Source organism: Apis cerana, linkage group LG13 (assembly GCF_029169275.1).
Source record: "Apis cerana isolate GH-2021 linkage group LG13, AcerK_1.0, whole genome shotgun sequence".
Lineage (NCBI taxonomy): Eukaryota > Metazoa > Arthropoda > Insecta > Hymenoptera > Apidae > Apis > Apis cerana.
In genome coordinates, this window is record NC_083864.1 from 6,460,618 (window position 1) to 6,484,112 (window position 23,495).

General features: G+C 39.4%; 2 protein-coding genes and 1 long non-coding RNA gene across 4 annotated transcripts in view; 1 reads left to right on the top strand and 2 right to left on the bottom strand.

The window, feature by feature from the left end:
* Nucleotides 1-9,165, bottom strand: part of LOC107996187 (uncharacterized) — a 36,086-nt gene extending 26,921 nt beyond the window's left edge. The window contains exons 1-2 of the mRNA XM_017054116.3: nt 8,610-9,165; nt 7,304-7,523 (exon numbers count right to left, since the gene is read on the bottom strand). Of these exons, the coding sequence (XP_016909605.2) occupies nt 7,304-7,507 (204 nt within the window). The 5' untranslated portion in view covers nt 7,508-7,523; nt 8,610-9,165. The remainder of the gene's footprint in view (nt 1-7,303; nt 7,524-8,609) is intronic.
* LOC133667172 (uncharacterized) lies at nt 5,798-6,444 on the top strand. The gene is made up of 2 exons (XR_009832397.1): nt 5,798-5,954; nt 6,020-6,444. It is a non-coding gene; the product is annotated as an uncharacterized LOC133667172 (long non-coding RNA).
* A 1,050-nt stretch (nt 9,166-10,215) lies between the features above and the next one.
* On the bottom strand, nt 10,216-23,138 carry LOC107996208 (uncharacterized). 2 transcript variants are annotated; one of them, XM_062083945.1, is made up of 5 exons: nt 22,984-23,138; nt 22,712-22,797; nt 22,538-22,635; nt 21,778-21,946; nt 14,066-14,470 (listed from the first exon to the last, which is right to left on the bottom strand). In XM_062083945.1, exons 1-5 carry the CDS (start codon nt 23,005-23,007, stop codon nt 14,461-14,463), a joined length of 387 nt encoding a protein of 128 aa, XP_061939929.1. In that variant the 5' UTR covers nt 23,008-23,138; the 3' UTR covers nt 14,066-14,460. The 2 variants fall into 2 exon arrangements, 1 of the variants encoding a protein (XP_061939929.1); XR_009832410.1 differs by lacking the exons at nt 21,778-21,946; nt 22,538-22,635; nt 22,712-22,797; nt 22,984-23,138 and adding exons at nt 10,216-11,475; nt 15,103-16,087 and having other exon boundaries at nt 11,634-14,470.
* Between the last annotated feature and the right edge of the window lie 357 nt (nt 23,139-23,495).

Genomic DNA, 23,495 nt, shown 5'->3' on the forward strand with positions numbered 1-23,495 from the left:
GAGAACAATTCTTGGAAATTTCTTTTTAGCAGAGCTTTAACGAACAATTTAGATGTTGGACGCAGCAATCGATCGATTGTTGAAAGCTTGTTGAAAGAATCAAGAACGGATAAGCGCGATCCACGCAATTGTCTTGTAACGCGAATTCCTCGTGTCACAAGACCTTTTGGCGCCTTTGCACCGACGTGCACACCACGACCCATGCTATCAGCTAGTTGGCACGTGCTCGAGACGTGAACAGTGCGTACATGTGGGCAAATCTGAGGGTACGGTGACGGGGATTATAGTTATCCGGGTGATAAGTTATGCACTCTGTAGGTGTTTCCCAAGAAATCGTGGAAAGTAGCTCGTTTTTCCACTTTTGAGAAAGAGAAAGCGAATACGTGTAATTATGTATTGCGAAATACTGTATTGCCGAATATTTTTTTCTTTTTTCGATTTTATAATACTGTAACGAAAAAAAAAAATTGCAATTTTTCGAGATTAAATTACGTTGTCGGGGAAACTGATACGATGATTAATCCCGTTACGACGCAATAAACAACGAGAAATAGTAGCCTAATTGCTCGCCATGCGTCACAAGCGGCACTGCTGATTCTCGATACAGCCAGTCAAGAGCAGTTTCGCATACTCGTTTGACCACGTGTGTGAATAGGTTGCCGGTGAATGCTTTCACCGGCAACTTGTGACCAATCCCAGCCAACATTCATGCTTAAAGAATTCGCACGGTGATGCTCATGAATGGGTCGCGAGTCTCGATCGAACGTACGACGTCTTTGTACTCGTAATCGAAGTTTCTTGTGCACGGCCTTGAATCCAGAGCTGACCGACGATACGATTTTGCAACGTGCCGGTGTCCCTGCGGGACACTAAGATTTACGAGGAGAAAAGGAGCGGTAATAAAATACGATTCTTAGGTATCCCAGTTGGAGAAACCCTTTCACGTTCTCTTCGTCCGTTTGTTCCACTTCTTACTTTCGTTTCGAACAAGCATGATTTCGAATTATATCTTTCGAATTACATTTTAAGAGAGGCAAAATCAATGAACTCTCTCTCCTTTGCCTTCGAATAAATTCTATCGTTTGATGATTCTAGTGATTCAATACTGGCAAATATACCATCATTTCCTTTATATTGGGGATATCCAGCGCGGATAAGCGGATCTGGTGACACTGTGCAATTTCTATTTATATTTCTATCGATAATCTTACACTCATAATGCAATCGAAAGTTATCGAAAGTAGAAAAATGAAATGATGGAATCACGCAGCGAATTTCTTAATCGACCTCGTCATCGTTCGTGAAGAGAATTCGCCCCGTGATAAAACTCATTACCGTCGATTTTGTCCGAGAAACGTAGTTGAAAGGTGCGTCACACGACGTTGCGTAATTCGGCGATTGTCGTGCGCGTTAAGCAACGAATTCCGGCTGGAACGATCGGCTCAAACGTTAAATCGCGGATGTGACGGCGGTATAATAAGGGACACGGTTTCAATCCCGAATTCGCATCTGGCATTGAAACCGAGCAGAAGTGGCGGAATCAACCGTGACGATTAATAAGCCGGGAACGAGGTAACGACCGGATCGGTTTACGCTAATAAAACGAACGATCCCGAGATCTGAATGTCAAACGTTCGCCCACGATCCTCGATTACGAGGTATTCCTTTCAATGCGATTCGAAATTAGCATCGACTTGACAATGAACGATTACCTTGTCTTTCATTCGATTCAAAACATCGTCGACTTTCATTTTCTTCTTTTCCTCTACAAATTAGAAAAAAACCTCGAAGTATCGATTGTTAAACTTTACGAATTTTTATCTTCTTATTTCGATGAAGTAAAAAGATACTTAAACGTATGATGTTAAAAGAATTAATAATAATAACGATAATAGAAAGAGCGATTCAAGGATCGCAGCAGAGACGAGAATGAGATTTTCTATTTTGAATAAATAACGAATTATTTAAAGTGTGGTGCATTACAGTGATTCTTCTGACTGGCGCCAATCTTCAGATTGTCCTCTTTCCACCGATACGCGAGCAGTTCGAGGAAAAACGGGTGAACGGCACAGATAACGGAAGAAAAGGGTGGCACTGGAAGAGGCTGTACAGTTCAGATAAACGACAAGAAGACGTTCTTATTTGTGTTCGATGATCGATAGCCGGTCGGTTATCTCGACGGAAGCCGAATCACCGATTCTCGGTATACTAATTGAAGGATGACGGAAGTCTCGCAACATTTTATACGTTTAACCGCGAATGAATCGGGCCTTATCTCGAGAAAGTTTTAACACTCGAAAGAAACGAAACGGATCGAGATTGCACGAGAATTCCATCCGTTTAATCGCTCGACTGCTCTCCTTCTCCAAGTTATCTCCGGATTCGTTCGTTTCACGATTTATTGCCAACAGCTTTGCCGAATACGCGTACATATGTTTCTTCTAAAGTTTGGATTGTCAATGAAAATAAGCGCAACTATGCATCGAATATTCGAGTGGAAAAATGTTGCGCGAGTTCTAATCCATCCATGAAACATTGGAAAAAACCTTCTATCCTCCCTCGATATTTCTTCCTTCACACATGTCAACCATGTTTTTGTTAGAGTGTTTTCTTTAAGAGGTGGCACTCGTTTAAAAAAATCCCTTGTCCCTGATGCGCTCGAACGGAAGAGTTCATTCCTCGCGAGTTGTTCCTCTTACTTAGAGGCGGATAATGACCTATAATTATACGCGATGGATGAGAGGGACGGCATCTTCTTGCGTGACTTTCTTTCTAAATATTTCAGACGATTCTAAAAATTGTATGCATCGAAAGGATCGATCGGTAATTTCATTGTGTTTTTTCGAACGAGGCTCGAATCGATCAGACGTCACACCTTGCATTCGACGGTTTAGCAATAAATAAAACTCGAGCGTGGAAAATTTACGTTTGAGATCCATCCACTGTCTCTCTCCTTCCAACAATCGTCAAATTCCATCTCGATTCGATTATTCGAGTAAAATAATCCAGTTAAAGGGTTGTTTTCCTTCTTCGATAACGGTAACCCTCGATAAGGAACGATTGCAACGATTACGCTTTCCTACACCGTGACGTAATAACATTCCCTCGTCGTTGGAAAGCGCCACTTAATACTATTACATAATAGGCAGCGTTCCATAAACTCATTAGCATGATAATAAATCAACGTGGAGACCGTGGAACGAGGAACAACCCCTCTACTCCTCGTACTCCAGTTTTCTGATCGTGTGAATATGTGCCCAGTCCGTCGTTCGGGCGGATACATAAAGAAAAAAAAAATAAAAAAGATGACTTCTAGCGGAGGACATAACTTTGTTGATTATACGATGCATTCTGTAAGAGGAGCATCCTTGGAACCGGTCAAGGAATCGTTTGTATCCTGATTATGGGGTATTGTCACTCTTTCTACCGGCTTTTGTAGAAGAAAAAAAAATTCTTCGCCCAGACGTGACGAGGTTTTTTTCTCCAGGCTCTGGTTCATCTTCCCATATCATGCGGGCGACCCAGCACGTTATAATCGAACAACAATTTATTACACACTTCGAGATCAATCGATGGGAAAGACACGAGATCTTTTTCTTCCTCGATCTTTTCCTTCCTTCAAACTCAGTTTTTCTTTATGAAAAGACAATTGGAGATCTGGTTGCGCAAGGACTACTACTTTGATTATTGTTTCGAAGACAATGCTATTACCCAGAGCGGCAAGAAATTCGTGAAGAAAAGTTAGTCGTGTTGAAAGTGAGATCAGTTTCTGAATAGTGTGAAAAAGCGTCTCTTCGTTTGTTCCCTCTTTTAATTAAAAATTTTTGTTCTTCTTTTAGATATCGTTCTAAATTCTAAGAATTTAATCAGTCTAAAGTTACCGACGTACGATTATAAATTCATTTTTCTAAAATATCATTGCCCCAATATAATAAACAATATCTGATATAAACTATAATACCTATCGTCAAAGAAAAGTCTACAAATCCTTGGAATATCCTACAGCTATGCTAGTAATAGATAATTATAGTCACTTATAAGGACGAGAGGATCGAGCATCTCCATTGATCTTTCCCTAATTGAAAAAAAAAAAAAGTAAAAGGATTACAAAATAAATGCTCTCAAATATTTATTTATCAGCGAGGAAGGCTGTTGTGACGAATCAGAAAAAAGAGGATCTAGGAGTGAATGGTCACAAGGATGAAGGTCGATCGATCGACGTCGATAAAAATCGAACATTCCGATGGAAGAACAACGTTTTATCGAGACCGGTTGGAATAAAGGGTACACGTAAACAAGAAAGGCGGAACCACGGGCCGCCGCGCCGGATATTGCGAAGTCCGAGAACGCGAGGGACAGGTCCGGGACGAAGAGGCGGAACGAAAAGGTGGAACATGATTTCGCGTATACCATGATCGATCAAGGATAGGTATGATCCAGATCCTCCTCAGGATCGAGTTTCTTTAAAGTCTTGCGGTTTTTAATTCGCCTCGATACCCTTTGATACTATGGGAAGAGAATGTACCTCGAAGAACGGATGATAGAAAATTTATGTGGAAAGAAGAAAGCGCATTATCGATGGCCGAGAAAAAAGGAAAAACGTTTTCACGATAATTTTGTAAGAAAAGAAGGAATAAAAGAAGAAATTTAATTTTGGAAGAATTGGAAGCGACAATTTCTGCTCAGAGTCAAGCATATTTTCTAGAATGATGTGATGACGTACCACTTTGCATAATGGAGAAGACATTGACATTATCGAGATCATTGCACGCGAACCGACGATTTTTCATTTCATTCGTCCAAGTTACGTAAAGCTGTGTGGTATAGTGAAAGCCGCAACAGCATCTCAGCGATCGTTCTACAGTTAGTTAACGCAAGTTTTTGAAAAAAAAACTTGACCAGACTTCATTTTATTCCAACATACCGGTTCCAACGTATTCCTCGGCAAACGGAATCGTAAGATCATGACACTTCCGCGGCTTCTTTATCTTATCTTCAATACGATAATGTTTCTGTGATCGCGTTGCACCGAAATTGGAATAGTCTTTTAATAGTTTCGATTCTCAATTTCGAGAGAAAAAAAAAGAGAGAGAAAGAGAGACAAAAATCAAAGAAAAATTATCGTAAATTATTCCAATTACGAAAAGTGGTACGCGAAAAATTTCTGTTAAAAAAGATAAAAGAATTCTTACAAGGGTCAAAGAATATAGAAAAAGAAATTGCAGTTGGAGTAACATATCAAAGTACAACTCGTTATCTATTCGACGACTGAATAGCTACGACGACAACTTATCATAAGAAGCGATTATGCAGTAATCCACACGGCGCCGATATTTCGGACTGCCATTCGGTATCTATAACGGAGCACACTTGTTTATTCTTCATCTTTTGTCCGGGAAACATTGCTCCCTGTCTTCTCTTCGAAAAACATAACTTTTCGTTATCCTTTAAAAGATTTTTCCATATCAATTTTTAGAAAAAATTTTCATAAAAATCGATACGAATTATTTTACGCGGAGAGAACGTTTCTACCGTATCGCGTTTTTCATTTTGATCGGATTATACTTGACACAGTCATCCCTCTAATTTGATATCGAGCAACCTATTAAGAAACGAAGGTCGGTAGACAGGGAGCAAGCGCGATTAAGTGGATCCACCAGGGTTACGGCGGTATAGTTTTTCACTTCACATTGTGAGTCGTCGTCCGCAATGTGCGACGCCTTGGCATGCGGGATTCTCACAGAGAATTCCCGGTTCCATGGACAAAAACTGGGGGACAAGCGGACGAAGATATAAACTCAGGCCACATCGAAAGGCCGCCGAAAACTCGAAAGAAGAAAACGATATATCTTCTCCCCGAAGAGGAAAAAATTGAAACATCTTTTTCACGAGTTCGTAGAAAAATCTTACGCGAAGGTGTAAATTAAATAACATCTCTTATGGCTCTCTTCGAGGTGAGTAATACGGACTTCCAGGGATCGCTAAATAACTACAAAAATATTCAAACTACTGTGACCAGGATGTTGGCGCACAATTATTCTCCTCGAAGAAGCTAACGGAAGAATTCAACCACGTTTGCAACGACCTTTGACGTGGCCTCGTGCGAAACAGGCCAGGCAAACGTAGATACAATGAAAACCGAGCTATTCAACAGTCGTGTATTTAATATCTGGAGCTATAGAAACTAGGATGCCGGCAATAATGCAAAGTTCGCGCTTTAAATGCGATGACCCTAATTTTTATTTACTACGCGGCGGTATATCGACGATGATGATTCGCGAATGAAGGTATGCGAATGAAGATATGCGAACTTGATATGCCAATTATATCAACAAGATCGAAATTCTATGGAAAGAGGCAATGCGTCGGTGTTCGTAGAAAGTTTTGCTCGTATTCAAATGGACGAGGATTTCGGTCCCAGATGTCGGCCGAAACTGGCCACCCTAAACATCTTGCTCGGATCAAGAGCCTCGGGAGAGTCGTGTTTCCACGAGCGAAAAAAGGGATGCGAAACCGAACTGCCTGCAGTTGCAGCTTGACAAAATTGGGGACACTTGGATCGTGAGAAATTCACCCTCTTCGCAAACCTGACTTCTGTCAGTGCTAATATCAAAAGCGGTGAAAAATATTCAAGAATAAATCTTGAATCAATTAACGCTCGTTTGGAAGTGTCCCCAATTTTTGCACGCGAGAATTCTTTACTTTAATGAAGATTCACTCTTGAATTTCTCTTAAATAATGCTCTTGATCGGTGATAAATATTCCTTGTAATATTGCTTAACGTATATATCATAACCGGGGTAAACTATTTATCTTTCTTAACTAATAACTAAAAAAATTTGCTACAGCGAAATAATTTGAAATACGAATCGATGCTAACGATAATTTTTAATGCTATAATTTTGTATAATTCGATCGAGAATAATCGCGAGAGTAATCTAAACGACAAAAATATAATCACGGATTATAATAAACGAAGTTCTCGTCGACGAATTTCATTAACACGAGCAAGGACACACGTGTTAATCTGTTAATAAAGTGCAATCGAATCGTTTTATTCTCGTTTTCACGAGAACTTCGTTTCAACGCCCGTCACGGATAACGTTTTGTTCTACTCGTTTGCTTTATTAGGAACCACGTCATTGCTTTTTGTACCCTCCTGCCTCGCTCTCTACCCGTTTAAACGCGCGACTCTTTCGTCTACCACGATCTTTTATGGGGTTTGATTTTATGCGAATAAAAAGAATAGAACTCCAGTTCTTTTTTCTTCTTTTTTTTTTTTTTTTGACAATCGTTGATTTACCTGTTGCGACGTCGCATCGGAGGGTGAGAAGCTGGAAAGGGCGGTTAGGGGTGCGAGTGAAGCGCAGGAGGACGCTCTCGAAGGCGGCGGTGTGTGTCCAGGGGTAGGACTTCCGCTTCCGCAGCTACTCGTACCTCCGCTCGAAGAGAGACTCACGCTGTCCGCTCGTCCTCTCCAAGGAGAGACTGACACGTGCTTCAGCATGCCTCTTTGATCTCACCTGGAACCAGAATTCCATTGTTCTTTCCTTTATTTATGTTCGAGATATAATTTGTCAAATGATATATTTCTTAACTCAATTAGATATTCTTTCGAATATTTGGTACATAAATTTATCTTTCCGTTTAAAAACTGTAATATAACTGAATATATAACTGAATATTTATTGCTGTCGATTTATTTATTATAAATTCGAAATTATTATCGTAACGAATTTTGATTTTTACTAAAATAAAGATTTTGATCGAGCCATTTACGATAATAGTAACCAATTACAAATTTAGATTTTTCCGATGCTGAAAAGAAATTTAAAATTTTGAAAACAGGTCGTTCCGATTCCGTTCTTATCTCGAAAGCTATTTCATTCCAGATAGGATAATATATATTTATCGAGAATAGAACGTTTAATATAACAGGTAATTTCTTCAGGTTCCCTCTTCAAGGCCACAAAAGGAAAGAAGCGTGGTGAAGGACGTTCGATAATTATCATGGAGCAGCGGGTGATTGCCGAGCTAACCTGGTACCTGGTGGCGGTTAGAAAAAAGTAAGTGCCATCGACGTAGCAATTTCGTATGTATTGGCGAAAACAGTATGACTAAATAGACGAAGGGAAAGCCCTTGAACGTCGCGTAAACAACGTAAGAACGACGCAGCTGCGCGCCAGAAGCTAAACACCAACGAAACGCGTGAAACGGCTCAAGGAGGAAGCCAATACGTGGCCCGATTGTTAAATGTTTCCATAACAAGGAAGCGAAAAAAGAAGAATAAAAACGCGGCAACCATTCTCACAGCGTTAACTGTATACCCCCCCTTATTAATAATAAACAACTATTCTACGTTTGAAACTCGATAATGCGTAAAAGCGGCAACACGTTACGTTTCTAAGAACGTTTCCTATCCCATGATATGAATTCGATATACTATAAAATCGATCGTGCTAATTATATCCTCCTCGATTAGACGCATACCGACGAATGCAGTCTAATAAGGATATCGTCACGTGTATCCAAAGAAAAATGGACGAAGAAGGATCGATTATCGTTGGCGATACGACAACGGTTATGAATATTCACACGCAAATACTCACTTTTACGAATTCACAGCTGAGTGCAGCCCGCATACGCGGTCCGGTGCATACGTCAATGCGCGGGAATCATGTTTACACTTGGCGAACAAGTGGCATTGAGTGCATCCAATACGATATTACGCCGCTTACGACGCTGCGAGATGAATTCTCTTCCCTTGATATTACGTCTCTTCGATTAACAACACATTATCTATTGAATAGTCACTGTTAAATCCTCTTCGATTTCGTCCATTAAGATATTAATTTTCGGATTGATACACTACGGTACGATACACTCTGCGCGAAAAAAAAACTATCTTCGTCGACGATTCACGATTCACGAAATACGAGTTTATTTTTTAATATTCTCAGTTTTTTTTTATTATCTCGAATTACGAAAAACGATTGCGAAAAATTCGATGCACGAACGAGAGAAAAAAATATATAAAAAACGCGCTTCGTCCAGCGTTGAAATCACCCGTCGCACCGAATACGCGACCGTTCCACACGCGACGAGAGCTGCGCTACGACTGAAGGGTACGGGACGCGTGTGCCGTTGTGTAAAGTCGACGTAGTAAACTTACGAGGCGTAGAGGAAAGAAAACGACCTTCCTGCGAGCGTACGAGACTCGTCGACCGTTCTATACTATACTACGTCTCTCTGTGTGAGTGCGGGGGCGTGAAGCTTGGTATCCTACGGTCGTGTGTCCACCCTTCTCTCCCTTTTTTTATTTCGATTTCTTTTTTTATGCGTTTTCTCTTTTTATCTCGAAGATTGTAATTTTTCAGCAACGCATGGGCGTTCGTAAGCCAGAAGGATGTCCGGAGTTTAATTCGCTTTTTGCTTTCGTCTCGTTTCGCTGACCCTTCATTGGTTTTCAGGGGTGCATATATTAGGAAATGTACAAGTCGGCGAGGATAAAAGATATGCGAATTGGGCGAAACGAGGTTTAATGAGGTTTATTTTTTAAAAAAGGAAATATGTGGTCGATAAATTTTTTTTAAATTTTCATGTTTCAATACGTAATTTTTTTTTAAATATTCGTATTTCGCAATTATTTTCTATTAAATATTGTATTTAATGTAGCAAATTTTTCCACTATAACTGAAAAAAATTTTTTGGTAATTTTTATCGTGATATTAAAATAAGCATTTCAATTTGTAATAAAAAAATATTTTCTTCGTTAACTTTTAACTTATTTTTAAGTTTTTATAAATTTATAAATTTATTATTCAATCTAATAGAATCGTAAATGATTTTTCCATCATAACTGAAAAAAATTTTTGATAATTTTTATCGTGATATTAAAATAAACATTTCAATTTGTAATAAAAAAATACTTTCTTCGTTAACTTTTACTTATTTTTAATTTTTTATAAATTTATAAATTTATTATTCAATCTAATAGAATCGTAAATGATTTTTCCATCATAATTGAAAAAAATTTTTGATAATTTTTATCAAAAATTTTATTATGATATTAAAATAAGCATTTCAATTTGTAAAAAATTGTAAAAAAATTTGTAAAAAAAAATTTTCTTCGTTAATTTCTATTTATTTTTAATTTCTTATAAATCTATAAATTTATTATTTAATGTAATAAAATCGTAAATGATTTATTCGTAGTACAAGTTATTTCTGGTTTCTTTTTTTGGTTTGACAAGAATGTTTATCGTAAGCGAGAAGATACGTGATCAAATTTGAATATCGACGAACTTAACGACGTCGTATAAAAAGGGGGAAAGATATAAGATAGTTAGATTTGATATTTTACATAAGTTTTTAGTACGTGGGTACAAGTGTTCATTGGTATTTTTTTTTTAGTGTTATAAGGCGATCCAGGGGGTGAGAAGTAATTCACCTGTGACAGGTGACGCCTTAAATGACGATTGAAATTCTGTAAACGTCTCGTGTAGCTTCCTAAGCGTGTAAATTACAAACGTCTTTGGAACAACGAGTTCTACCTACTAATGGATGTCACGCGCAACTTTCGAGATTCTTAAAAAAATGCAGTCAAGCCGCTAATAGCTGCCATGTTTAGTTATTTCTACTCCTTTCGTTTAGCAGAAAACTTGTCAAGCTCTCTATAAATCTATGTAAATAGCAACTAACAAAAACTTATGAGTGAATTTCTTCGAAAAGGATGCGAATCGTATGCGAATTTTTCGAAATAAATAATTTTAAACGTTTGAAAAATCTGTTTCGATATTCTAAAATATTTCTCACTGAGAATGTGAATTTTTTTTCTTCTAAGACAATTTTTTTTCTAATAGGAAATAAAAAACATTACAACAGTCTAGTTTCTGATAAACTCCTACGCGATAGTTAAATCACCCATGACGAGTTATCTTTTACGCAAGTTTCGTCTTTGGACTTAAAGAAGATTCGATATTTTATTTATATGCCTGTATTGACAAATCGGAAATAAAATTACAAAAGAACAAGGATTGCTTCCTACGTAATCACACGAAATCACACGGACGTATGGGCGGCGATTTTTACATACGTACGAAAGGAGGAAAAAAAGATTTCACGTTGATTTCCTTCGAAGAGAAACGATAAACTCGCGTAGGAGTAAAGGTATAAATTTAATATTCATAATTCGTTATATAAAAATGTTCGTACTCGCGGAAGAATTAAAGATTATTTCCCATAAAAAAAAAAAAAAAATTTCCTTTTCTAGTGCTCCAGATACAATCTAGAACGGACAAATGTGTTTCCATCGAAGATGAGATACGAACGAAAGTTATATTTTTCCTTTCATTCCGGAAGAGAAGCGGCCAATTCTATTTCCTTCTTGTCGGTCATAATCATTTTTACTGATTTCTCTCGCCACGTAATATGAATATTCTTCTCCAAGATCTTATGAATTCCTTGAGCGATTATCTTTAAAAAGAAAATATTTATTCATTTTTTTTTCTACGAACGTTATTTCGTTCACAATGGCACAACGAAGAGAACCGACACGAACGAAATCGATGAGCGTTAGAATAGGGTGCTGTTTGAGTGGAGAATCGTAAGAAAAGGAAGGTATATCGTTATACCTGAGCAGAATATCCTTAGGGAATTTCTGTAGGGTGGCCTAGTAATTCGATGCTCGTACACACAATACAGGTACTATTGTTGGAAGTACATCGATCAGAAATTTTGAAAATGATACTTCTCACTCGCCAAATTTAAAAATTATATTCTCCTTGCATCAAATTTTTTCGATAGAAGCTTTCCCTTTATTCTTATCTATATATTTATTGTCGTTCTTTATTATTCGAGACCAAAGTGCTGTTGTACACAGCATTCCGATTCCAATGTCGGCACGATCAGATGGATTTTATAAGGGGCTCTCCGACCCTTAAGTAAGAAGAAATAAACACGGTGCAACGTCGGTGTCGTTTCAGAGACGCGTGATATCGCGATTCCTTGGTGCAACACTCTTCCCTTTTGTCGCGAACAACGAGCCTCCTGTGAGAAGCATTTCCCTCGGCGGTCTGGCTTCGTTCCACGACGATCTCAAGGAGAAAATTCAATTAGCCTCGGCAACTAGATCGTACTCGTCGCAGCTGCAATCGGCAGATAAGTCTGAAACATGTATGTCATGCGAAAAAGAGCACTCGAGTGTGACTTTCGATTCGCTCGTTCATCATGGAGGCACCTCCGTGGCGCGCCGTAACTCAGATCTCCTTCCATTCCATCAAACGTTCCACATTTTAACCAATGAAAGCGTCGTGACTAACCTAGAAAGTACTTAAATTCCGTACAATGTGGAGGATTGTGGTCGAAGCAGCCCCGGAATCGTAAAAATCTCTTTCATATCTGAAAAGTCCTACCACTCGAAGCGATAAAAATATCGTGGCTCCCTCACAAAGCACTTTTTTGATGAAAGAAAACTACAGGATTGGTAAGATAATAAAATTCCTGGAATAGATTTTTTACAGATTATATAATTTCGACGTGGAAAAATTGGATAACGTTTAAGATCTGTCGTTTCTCAATTTTTTGGAAACTTTTCTCATTAAAGAACATTTCAATCCTATATTATTCCAAATATTAAAGACTCGATCATATTTTAAAATTATATTCTACGAAAGATTTATTATATTAAATCGTACCATTATTGTTACAGAATCACAGAGATTCTGTAACGATTAAAAATATTTTCAGCAATTCGTAGAAGCAGGCTTGACAGACAGGAAAGGCGAAGGCAGAGAGCATATCGGAACCACGGTGGTCAGCCACTTTATCCTCGTGCACGCAGCGAGCGCATCCAGCACCACTATACACGCCGCTATGGGAGTTTGGCAGCGGCGGTCCAGGCTCTCATGGTGTTGCGTTACTTTCCCACAGCCGAGTCTCTTCCTTCGTGTGCAATTCTTTCGCAGGCTGCACGGCGCACGCCCACTGTGCACCTGCACGAGCCCCTTACGTGTGCACGTACGCGCACCGACGCGCCGACAGTACACGAATATAAGAGGGCTCGTGTGGGTTTCGAGACGAAAACGCGGCAGACAGAGAAGGTGGAAGAGAATGAAAGAACGGGAGAAGCACGCATCTCACCTTGCAAGGCGAACCTGTTCGCCTGTATCGAAACCGAATATCGTCTTAAACCGAGTGTTACAATCTGAAAATATTAGCCCCGAGGATCTTTAAATTTTAGGTTACGGGACTGTGGCGGAAACGGGCCGACAAAGCGCCGGTATCGATGTACAGTTCGACGCGCAGTTTCATTTTGACGAGACAATTGCAGGTCCTTTCGAAGAGGAATGTTGAAAAAGAATGGGACAGATAAAAGATTATTAAGCATCGTGGAAAAATTTTGCGTAAAATTATCGTACGGGGAAATAATTGTTTTTTCTTTTTTTTTTTCTAAAAATTAAATAAGACAGCGAGAGGGTTTTATTTTGGCTCGTAACCTGTTAACACGGAAAGGGTAATTGTATCGAATTGAGAGAGAAAAAGAAGAGAATGGGCGATGGGATTTAGTGTCAATCCATCGTCGTGGCATCGTTCAGCTTCCGGTCTGCGTGACGGGACTGATTTCCGGGACCGTTCCGTGCTGCATGCATTCAGAGGGACCCCAACATCGAACGGTCTCTTTCCCCATGGTCATCGTCGAGTTCCTCTCGTTTCCCATGGGTGTTGTTTTCGTCTGTAACTGTATACTAAATTCGATAACATCGTGCTGTTTGTTCAAAGATTTGTTATAAAACACGATCCTCGAGATAATTCGAAATTAGAATAATAAGTTAAATAAGATCGATTGCTAATTACGACGATCGATAATTTGTCCACTCGTTGAAAATTGGATAGGTTTTATAAATTACTTGACTGCTTTTTTTTCCAATTGACACGAACGAGACAATTATCCTGTCAGTCAAGAAGTAAATTGTAACGATAATCCGAATAAACACTCTATCTAGAGATAGAGTGAACAAATAAAACGGTAGAGAAATTTTCGCTAAACACGCAAATACGAGTAAAATCATTAAATAAACATATTTATGAGATAAAATATGTGTCACAGTGGAAGTTACTGGTTTCTTATTACGACGATCTACTTTAACGAGTGGAAATTCTTAGAAGTAAGTGTGCCCTACGCGCGATACGAATGTACTGTAATGCGAGCATCCTTTAGTTGCAAGTAGCGCAAGAAAACCAGAGTAACGGAGTCCAAAAAATTTTAAGTGGATCGAGAGAAGCATATCTCTCGATTGCATATCCCGCGGCATTCGCTGTAACAAGATTCGCCGACGGCATCTAGTCCACGAGATAGTTCTTCGATGAGTTCTTCATTCCCATGAGTGTTGCTTTCATCGTTGAAGCGACTCGAAACCGTTTAAGCCTGTCGTTTCTTTCAGATCCACTTCATCAAATGTGTCAGATATCGCTAAAAACGATAAAAATTACATTTCAATTGGGATTTGATTGATCTTGCGCTGAAGTATCCGTAAGAATGAATTAGAACGCCTATTGGCCGATTTTCGAGTATGAGAATATCCCATGAGGAAACTGGATATCGTAATAATTCGGAAAGTAAAAATCGATCAGCTTTTCTTATTCTTAAAAGTATTCTTAATTTATAGCCGGCAAAAGAAAAAGGAAAAGTCATCGAGGGCAGGCGAAACTAGACCAGTCATACTCCAGGTGTTAAATCTCGCTCGATAAGCTTAATAACCAATTTCCGTTCCTTTCAGGCCATTCTTGAAAACGTGTCACGTATCAAAAAAATATCCAATACCTCCTTGGGCGAATTGGGCCAAGCGGAAGCATTTGAATTTACAACAAAGGGAAACGTACAGTCATTGTAACATCGAAATTATTCAGACGGATTATTTGCAAGTGATCTCGAACAGAACTCGAACGTTACGTCACGCGCGTTTAATTAACGACGAAAGTAATTATTCTTTCTATGACGTACGCGTTATATAATGGATTAATTGGTTTCGAGTGTGTAGGATCGGTAATTCGGGAGTGGCAGCAACACCTACTTGCGTTCCGACGATCGACTTACTTACTTACATTACACGGTTCGTGAACTTTCTTCGAACGAGGTTGACACAGATGGCAACGAGGGGCGATGAATATCCTTGCACACGACAAAGAGCAATCCCAAACGGATCGGGAAGTATAAAATTATTCTACCGCATCGGTAAAAGCAATATTTTTTATTCTCTCTTCGTTTATTTTTTTCTCCTTCTCTCTTCTCTAATTTATAATAGACGATAAGTGGTATCAAAACGATAGGATGAGAATTCCATTTAATCTTCGACTTCCTGTTATATATTGCATATATATAGGAAGAAATTCGAGGCGCATCTCACGTTCGACAAATACGATTGATAATTCTACGACCGAGGCATACGCTCATGTTCCATTGTTAAAATACTTTTTATCTTAAACGTACGTCACGTTTACGCCGCTGTAGCCTCGTTGAATATCGTATGACGAGTAAGTTATGACTAAGAGGCCGGCGAGTATGTCATAGGGTAAACAATTCTGGTCGCCCACTGACAAACATCCACTGACAATAGACGCCGCGAGGGAATAAATCGTCTTTCAACCGCGGATCTATCGTAACCGGAGAATCGGGACGTATATCATCCTGTCGTTCGCGGATCCATGCGAGTCTCGTTCGTTATGCTCTACACCTTCAACCGGCGATCGTAGAAAATCGTAGAATACAGATTCAAAAGAAGTTGGATGGAACTTCTGAAACGAAAAACGTCCGTGAAAAGTTCAAAGTTCACGCGAAGTTGTAATTAATGGCAGTACTTGTACGATGGAAGTAATGTTGCTCATCCGATACAAGCCACTCTACCAATGCTAATAAATTCTCTTGCATAACAGTAAGCATCTTGGTAATAAAACAAATTTTACGAAGCTCGGTCATCTCATAATCCTATTTAAAATGAAATTGCAATATCGAAGAAAAAGAAACTCCTAACGTTAATGAAATATTAAATATCGGTAAGTAATTTTTTATTTTTTAACAATTTTCGAAAGAGAAGTGTAGTTCGCAAAGCTTCATTTTTCGTCGATTTTTATTTTCGTCGTCACGGTTAGATAGGTTAAGTTCCGCCGGAAGTGGAAGCGATTTAAGTATTGCCGGAAATACAGGGGCATACGCCGTGGAATAGAATCGAACGGGCATTGTTCGTCGCGAAATCGCGCGTACACCCGGAAGTGGGGGCTCGTTTCCGGAAGAAGGTGAAAATGGCTGACAAGATCGCGACTTTAATGAGACGGAAAGTGATATTCTCTCCGAGTTGGAAACGATTCGTGCGTCAAACCGCTTCTAATTTCTAACGGATCCTCGTTGTCACGTTCAGATTTATAATTACAATCGAGATCGAAATCGTAGCGGGAGAGGATTCGCGTTGTCGCTAGAATTATTAGCTTCTGTCACGAAAGATATACGAGCTGTTCCTCGAAAAACGTCCATTATTTCCGTGTGACGTCCATTTCCTCTTTCATCAGGATGCTTTCACGTGTAATCATGCTAAAGTGGCTTCATTACGTGGAAACGGTGGAGTGATGATCCGGCGTATGTTTGCGTGTCGCAAGGGTGGAAAGGTGCAATAGACCGCGCCTTGCCAAGGGTGCGGCCCTACCAAGGGTGTGGTGTTTCATACTCGATTGTGGCACACGCCTGCTTCTTTATCCCCTATTCCTATTTTGTAAATGTACGTCGCTCGAAAATGTTGCATATAATTAACTCTGTTTACATCCTTTAAGTAATTTTTAATTATTTCGACAATACGTTTAACGATCTTAATAGATCCCTTCGCATTTTCCGATCCTTGTTGTTCCACGCTATTCCACTACTCGACGTTATACCGCTAACAAACCACAATTTAATACCGTTATCCGTGAACTAAAAATCGAGGAATGGTCGCAAGGAACAATGTCAATTACTGAAAATTGTCTAAATTCCACCACCCAGCGTGCTTTATTACGCACGCAACTGCCTTCCTTGCGACAACGTTTCGCATCTTGCTGCGTCAACTTATCGTGCACGTTACTTCTCACGTACACGTGTGTCCCCGCGTATAGTTGCGTACACGCACTGGCTATGAATTTCATTCTTTTCAAATCAGCAGGAATGTCGGAAGTTACCACACAAGACTGCATTCGGACATATGCAAGATGCGATTAATTAACGTCGATACCCAGGTGCCGTTACTTCATGCACCACTCCGTTATGAGGTAAAAAAGCTAAGTCGTAAAATTACGTTGGACAGAAATTATTATTATTATATTTGGTTATTGTTCCCCTCACCCCGAGGGAATTGTAAAGCCATAGTTGGACAATGGTACTCGTTACTCGAAACGCACGTGGACATTTATCGAGTTGCGCGTTTTGTCACGTATTCTTGGCACTGGCTACTACATGATTCGACGGTATCTCGGATATACTAATAGTATGGCAATAAATCACGGTTCATTTGTTGATCTTTGATCAAAGCTTGGCTCGTGCAATCGAACGATAATTGTATACGATAAAGTGACGATGAGTAAATATGGCGTTCTTGCATGGAAAGACCGTGGATCTGTACTATCTATCATTTAGACAAGATGGAAACGGGAATAATTATATATGTGAATCATACCGATCGTTTTAATGATGCTTTCTAGCATTTATTTATTCGTTGATCAAGCGTACGTGACACAGATTTCTCGAAGGACGATATTTTATCGAATATATGAGGTATAATTCCGTAGAAGGCAAGATAAGGGCATCGAGGGATTTCCGGCAATAAGTCGGTAAAAGATAATTCTTTTCTGAAAATCGAACTTCCGCGGTATGAGTTGGAGAAACGGGTGATTGGCTCGAGGTCAAGTTGCAACGATGCCTTCCTGTGATTCACAATTAGAGAGATCGCGTGCAACTTGAAACTCACGTGAAACGAATCGAACTCGAATCAATTACGATCCATTAGCACGAAAGTTTCTTATAATATAAGATTTATAATAAAAAATACACTAGTGGAATATTTTTTTTACGAATGATAACACAATGGTTTACTTAAATTGTATAAGCTCTGTAATCGAGTAGCGAAATAACTTTCAATTAGAAATTTTTAAATATCGTACGTGGGAAAATAGTTTTATAGCAATTAAGAAATAAGTGACATAAATCGTTAGAATTCTAATCGCGGTGAAACTTGTTCCTGAGCTCTGAGAATTTTAACCAACTAACTAATTTCAGGATATGATGAAGGTGCGATCGAGTTTTCACCACGGGGTATTACGCATTTCCGGCGCCGTGCAATATGCGACCGTGCATACGATACTTTCGTTGCTTAAGAATTTCATATTTCCGGCACAAATTCGCCATTTTTCCCTCGGCTCTCGTTGCCATAATGAAATCATCCACACAGCTCTAACTATGTAACAAATTTATTTTCTCCGCAGAAACGGAGTTCGCTATGGGAAATTTTAGAATAAATATTATATTATAATTATCAGCGATTAATTTACGAGACGACCTAATATAAGACGTAACGGAGAATCTGGGAACCCGAAACCTTCTGTCGAACACACCACGTTTCGACATCCATACCTTGGAACTGGTAGCGCGTGACCATCTCGTGTGATCTCGTGCGAACCGAGACGTGTCTCGTCGAATTCTGGTCCAAATGTTTAACTTCAACTTTTTTCTCAAGCCAATCGTGCTCCTTAATTAATAATAACCAAATTTCCTGCAACGAGAGTCTTGCATCCTCGTTTCAAACTTAATCGATCTTCGTTCGTATTCTCATAGCAACCGTAGTACACTTTCCATTCGCACAGATACCAATTATTCACCTGAAAGGCAGAAAACGCAATCGTATCCTCGTTACAAGATCCTAAAAACGCGAAGGAACGCAATCCATCCATCCCAGTGCAGGAAATTCGTTCATCGTGCAATTGCAACTCTTCTTTTAGATTCAATGGTCAAAATATTAATTGGAACTTCCTTCGTGGATAATTAAGGACGTCGCTGAATTAAATTGGTCGTTTCAACGGTACTCGAAAATTATTTTGAACGTGTCCCTGGATAAGTAGCGTAGCATCTGACGCGAAATAACGTGGGAAGCGTCCTTCGCGTATAACGGCCTTCCTGAATCGCGTGACGCAGCCAAATTAACCGTTCGTTACACATATTCGCATCTTCCACGGTTATGGACAAACGAATCTATCTTGTTTCCATTAGTTTTTAGTTCCATTTTCCAACGGTGTGGTTCTCCTATCCTCTTGCTTTCGAGATCACGCAAGCTTTGCCATTTCTTCGCCCGTTTCCGAGATTTCCTTTATTGTTTCACTTTCACCTTTTTTTTCTTTATCGTTCGAGGAACAGTGCGCTTAACCGGATATTCCACGAAGTATAATTAATTATTTATCGATTAGACAGTTTTAAAATTCATAGACCTCCTCTTGCTTTCAAGATCGCGAAAGCCTCGTTACGGTCGTCGTTCTTTAACTCGTACCTCTGAGAAAGGAAAGCGATTGCCTTCTTCGTCTTTCTTCGTCTCTCCTCCTTTGGGACGACCTATTGTTTCCCCAGAAGATGGATGGGAACTGCGAATGTGCCGCGATTATTTTCTCGGCATTCGAGGATAAAGATGCGTTTATGGCGATAGAAAGTAACCTGACAGAGCTAAGTACCTTTTATGACTCAAACATCTTCGCGTGAGAGTTTCTACTAAAATCGATTGATCGACTAATTTCTTATAATTATGCGTAAAAAAAAAATTAATTTTAATTGTCAATGCATAGCAAGAATGGGTTATTGCTTCTAAAGAGTTAAGATCTTCGATTTTAATTAAATTACCGTGAATTTCGACGTTGTTAGGTAAATATTCTTTATCCATCGAAACAGTTTCACGCGAAGAAGCAACGAACTACAATTTGCATTGCTAATGAAACTCGTAAAGTCTCGTGCCACTTTCGATGAGTTTCGTATACCGCGTGAAAAAAGAATCTTACGTTCGTGCTGACGTTAATTATCGTAAACATTCCACTCGTTCACTAGTTCTATGGGGAAGATCCTTAATAATTACATGTACGAATAATTACTCTCAATATCGATAAATTTCTAGTTAGAACACGAGCAAGATCGAAGGAAACTTAAGGGAGTTCTGGACGATGCGACATCTCAATCACATCGATCGTCCGTCTAAATCCGTCTGAATTCCTGACAAGGTAGCAACCAAGAAGCAGCGTAATACGAAGCAGTCTCGCATGCGACACAATCCACTCACACGTCGTTACGAAACGAGACATACACGATGGAAACACGTGCAACTCACTTGCACACATGTTAAACGAGGGAACCGGCAAGACTTCCGTTGCTTGGGGCGTCGCATCGATATTAAAAGGTGTAGGAATTCGATTCGATGGCACAAAAAGGAACGGTGTAAGCTCGCATAAACGCATTATCGGCACGGATAAAGAAAAAGGAAGAAAGTCGAACTCGAGGAAATTTGATCGTGAACGAAATCTTACTTTCCTAATTGTCGACAAAAATCACACGGTCGCGCGCTTTCCTTTTTTAGAAAGCTAAAATCCCCTTTGTGCCACGATAAATCAGCATATGTATACAATAAATCGGTAAACAGAAAGGATCTAATTATATCTAATTAAACCATCCCGACGCCGTGGATATATCGGTCTTTCATCTTTTTCCGCGAAGAAATCGTCTTTTCCGCCTAGTCACCGTACAACTGGAGTCGAGAAACAACCTGTACATCTCCAAGCGCGAGTATTGTGCACAGCTTGCACACAGGTGTATCGTACACACCATTATCGCGTACACGCGCGATCGGTATAGAGGATGTAGTTAACCGATCATTATAATATACAAGCGTCCACTGATACTACATCCATCCACCACTCTACAAACATAAATTCTGTCCTGAGTGCACGAGCGGTGGTGGGTGTCGTTTCTATTGTGCACCAAGACAGATGGACACGCGCGTGTAGGGGCGTACACGGATACGATCGGACGCGATTCTATTCTCGTGCATTCCGAGCCATGCGGGTAGCACAAGACTGCACGTTTCCTGTGTTCGCCCACGACACAGCCAACCTCTCTTTACGCGTACGTAAATGCGTAAGCGCGTGTGCACGTGAACACATGTGCGATCTTGCGGCCGTAAACCGCGTGTTTATTGTCACAACGACGTGGCAGTACATGAGAACCCTGATGTCATATTGTACCGCAGTTCGACAGAAATGGATCGTGATCTGGTGTCAGTTTCTCTACTTCCGCTCGCTGCACACGCGCAATGAATCGCGAGTTTGAATATTTATTGTAAATAGTAATAAAACTGTATTTTTGTTTTAATTATATCTACCCTTGTTATCTAATTACTAATCCTAGATCCTTTAATTATTATCTTTTTAATAGGTTTCGAATCAACTATGATTTTCTATCGTCAAAAATTCACGAGATTTAAATTTTTTAATTCTAATAATTCATTATTATAGTATTTATGAACGAGAGATTGGTTATTAAGAAACAGGCTAATGGAAAGACGGGATTCAAACACGTACTGTTACGTCAGAGGCGATATCGATCGATCGATCAACCAGTATTAACCAACCAGTATCAACCAGTATTAATGTATGGCCGCGCAGGTGCTTGGAAAAACGTGGGTTTTACCGTCTCGTGGGTGGCTCGAAGGCTAGAAATCTGTGATTTTTGTTCACCTTTCGAAAATATAAAGTTTTCGTTGAGTGTGAGGTCGCTTTCGCCCACGTTGTTGCGATTGGTGAACAGCTGCGAGACACGACGAATGAAAAGTTGGTTCCTTTCCCGCGTAGGAAGACAACGAGACGGTGATTACAGCACATGTGCAAACTTGAGCCAATGATTGAACTTTGAAATAAAAAAAAAAATTAATTTAATTTTTATGGATTATATTCTGGAATATAAGAAAGATAAAACGGTTATTTTAATCATTAATCCAGACAATCGTCACACGATTCGATTTTAATTGAGGAGATGCATCGCGCCGAGAGGTTATGTGTCAATTGTTGCAAATTAATTGAGAACACGATACGAGTGAACATACGTGATTAATTTCATTGCTTCTTTCATTCTCAGAATCCATCGATCACGTTGTCGGTAACGCGATCTCGTGAACAAGGCGTCGATTATCCCAAATCTTTCAGATCGATGAAGTATCGATGACCGTCTTGTTACATCAATCAAGCACAAGAAGCCTTTTCAAGCAATTGTAACGTGTACTCTTAATGTGGGATATGTAATAAATAATAAAAAAAATCATCAACTATCCATTTTTTGATCCTTGACTTAAGTGTATGCAAGAGATATTCCTGATTGATAGATAATATTCTATGCAAGAGATGCTACTGATAGATAATTTCTACGTGTCGATCATGGTAGATACAAAACGCAGACAGTGTGTATTGGAATTACGTTACATTATTATGCGAGACACGATACCTGTGAATGCATGATGGCGCGCGAGACAGGATCCTGCATCTTTACCTGTCGACCTGTCCATTCTGTTCCTAGCCAGGTCCTGAAAAAACCTGTTTCGGCTACTACTGAATGCATTTGCTTCTGCTCTACCAACAACCAGTAGAGAGGGGGAACGATCTCGTGTTAAATTCCTACCTGTTTTCGATAAAGATATCTTCATTTAAATACGTAAAGGGTGACAGGGAAGAGAGAAGGAATCCATTTATGCGTTTTAAGGCAAGCTGAAAATGATATCTATTAGTTTTTGTGTCTACGAAAAAAATTCATTTTCTTTCGTAAAATATATCGATGAAAGTTACATTCTTTAAAAATATCAATGTAAACGTAGTCATCCTTGAATAATAATAATTGATTTCCTAAGAAAAAAATTGAGTTTTATTATAATAAAAGAAAATATTTTGTATTACCTTTGTCAACGGATGGATTTTCATTTTGCACCGACCATAGCGCCAATTCAACTAAAAGGATAAGTCGTTATTTTGAATGTAGGAATCTTACTTTCCTTTACTGAAATCGGGTTTGTGGCGCCACATAGTGGAGAAAGATAATAACACAGGTTTCGTCTGGATGATTCGTAGCAGGGGAAAATGTCTCGTAGGTATCTGGTTTGACGAACCACGATGCGTGTGAGATACATGTGTGTGCGTATCGTGTGAATTTTCGCAGGTGGTGATTTTTCGTACGGAACGAATTATCCGAGATTTTGTGCCGGTGAAAAAACGCTAGTCGAAGCAAGAAGAGCTGAGTTTGAGGCGCCGTGATCGCGGGGCGTATCCCAAAATCGTGGGGGAAAAACGGCCCTGATTTTGTCCAGTAAACTTCGTCGCGATATGTGTGTCGTGTTTTGTCGCAGCTCATGAAAAAATTACGATTGTGAAAAAAAAAGAAGTGTATATAAAGACGATTTAAAAAGGTTAGG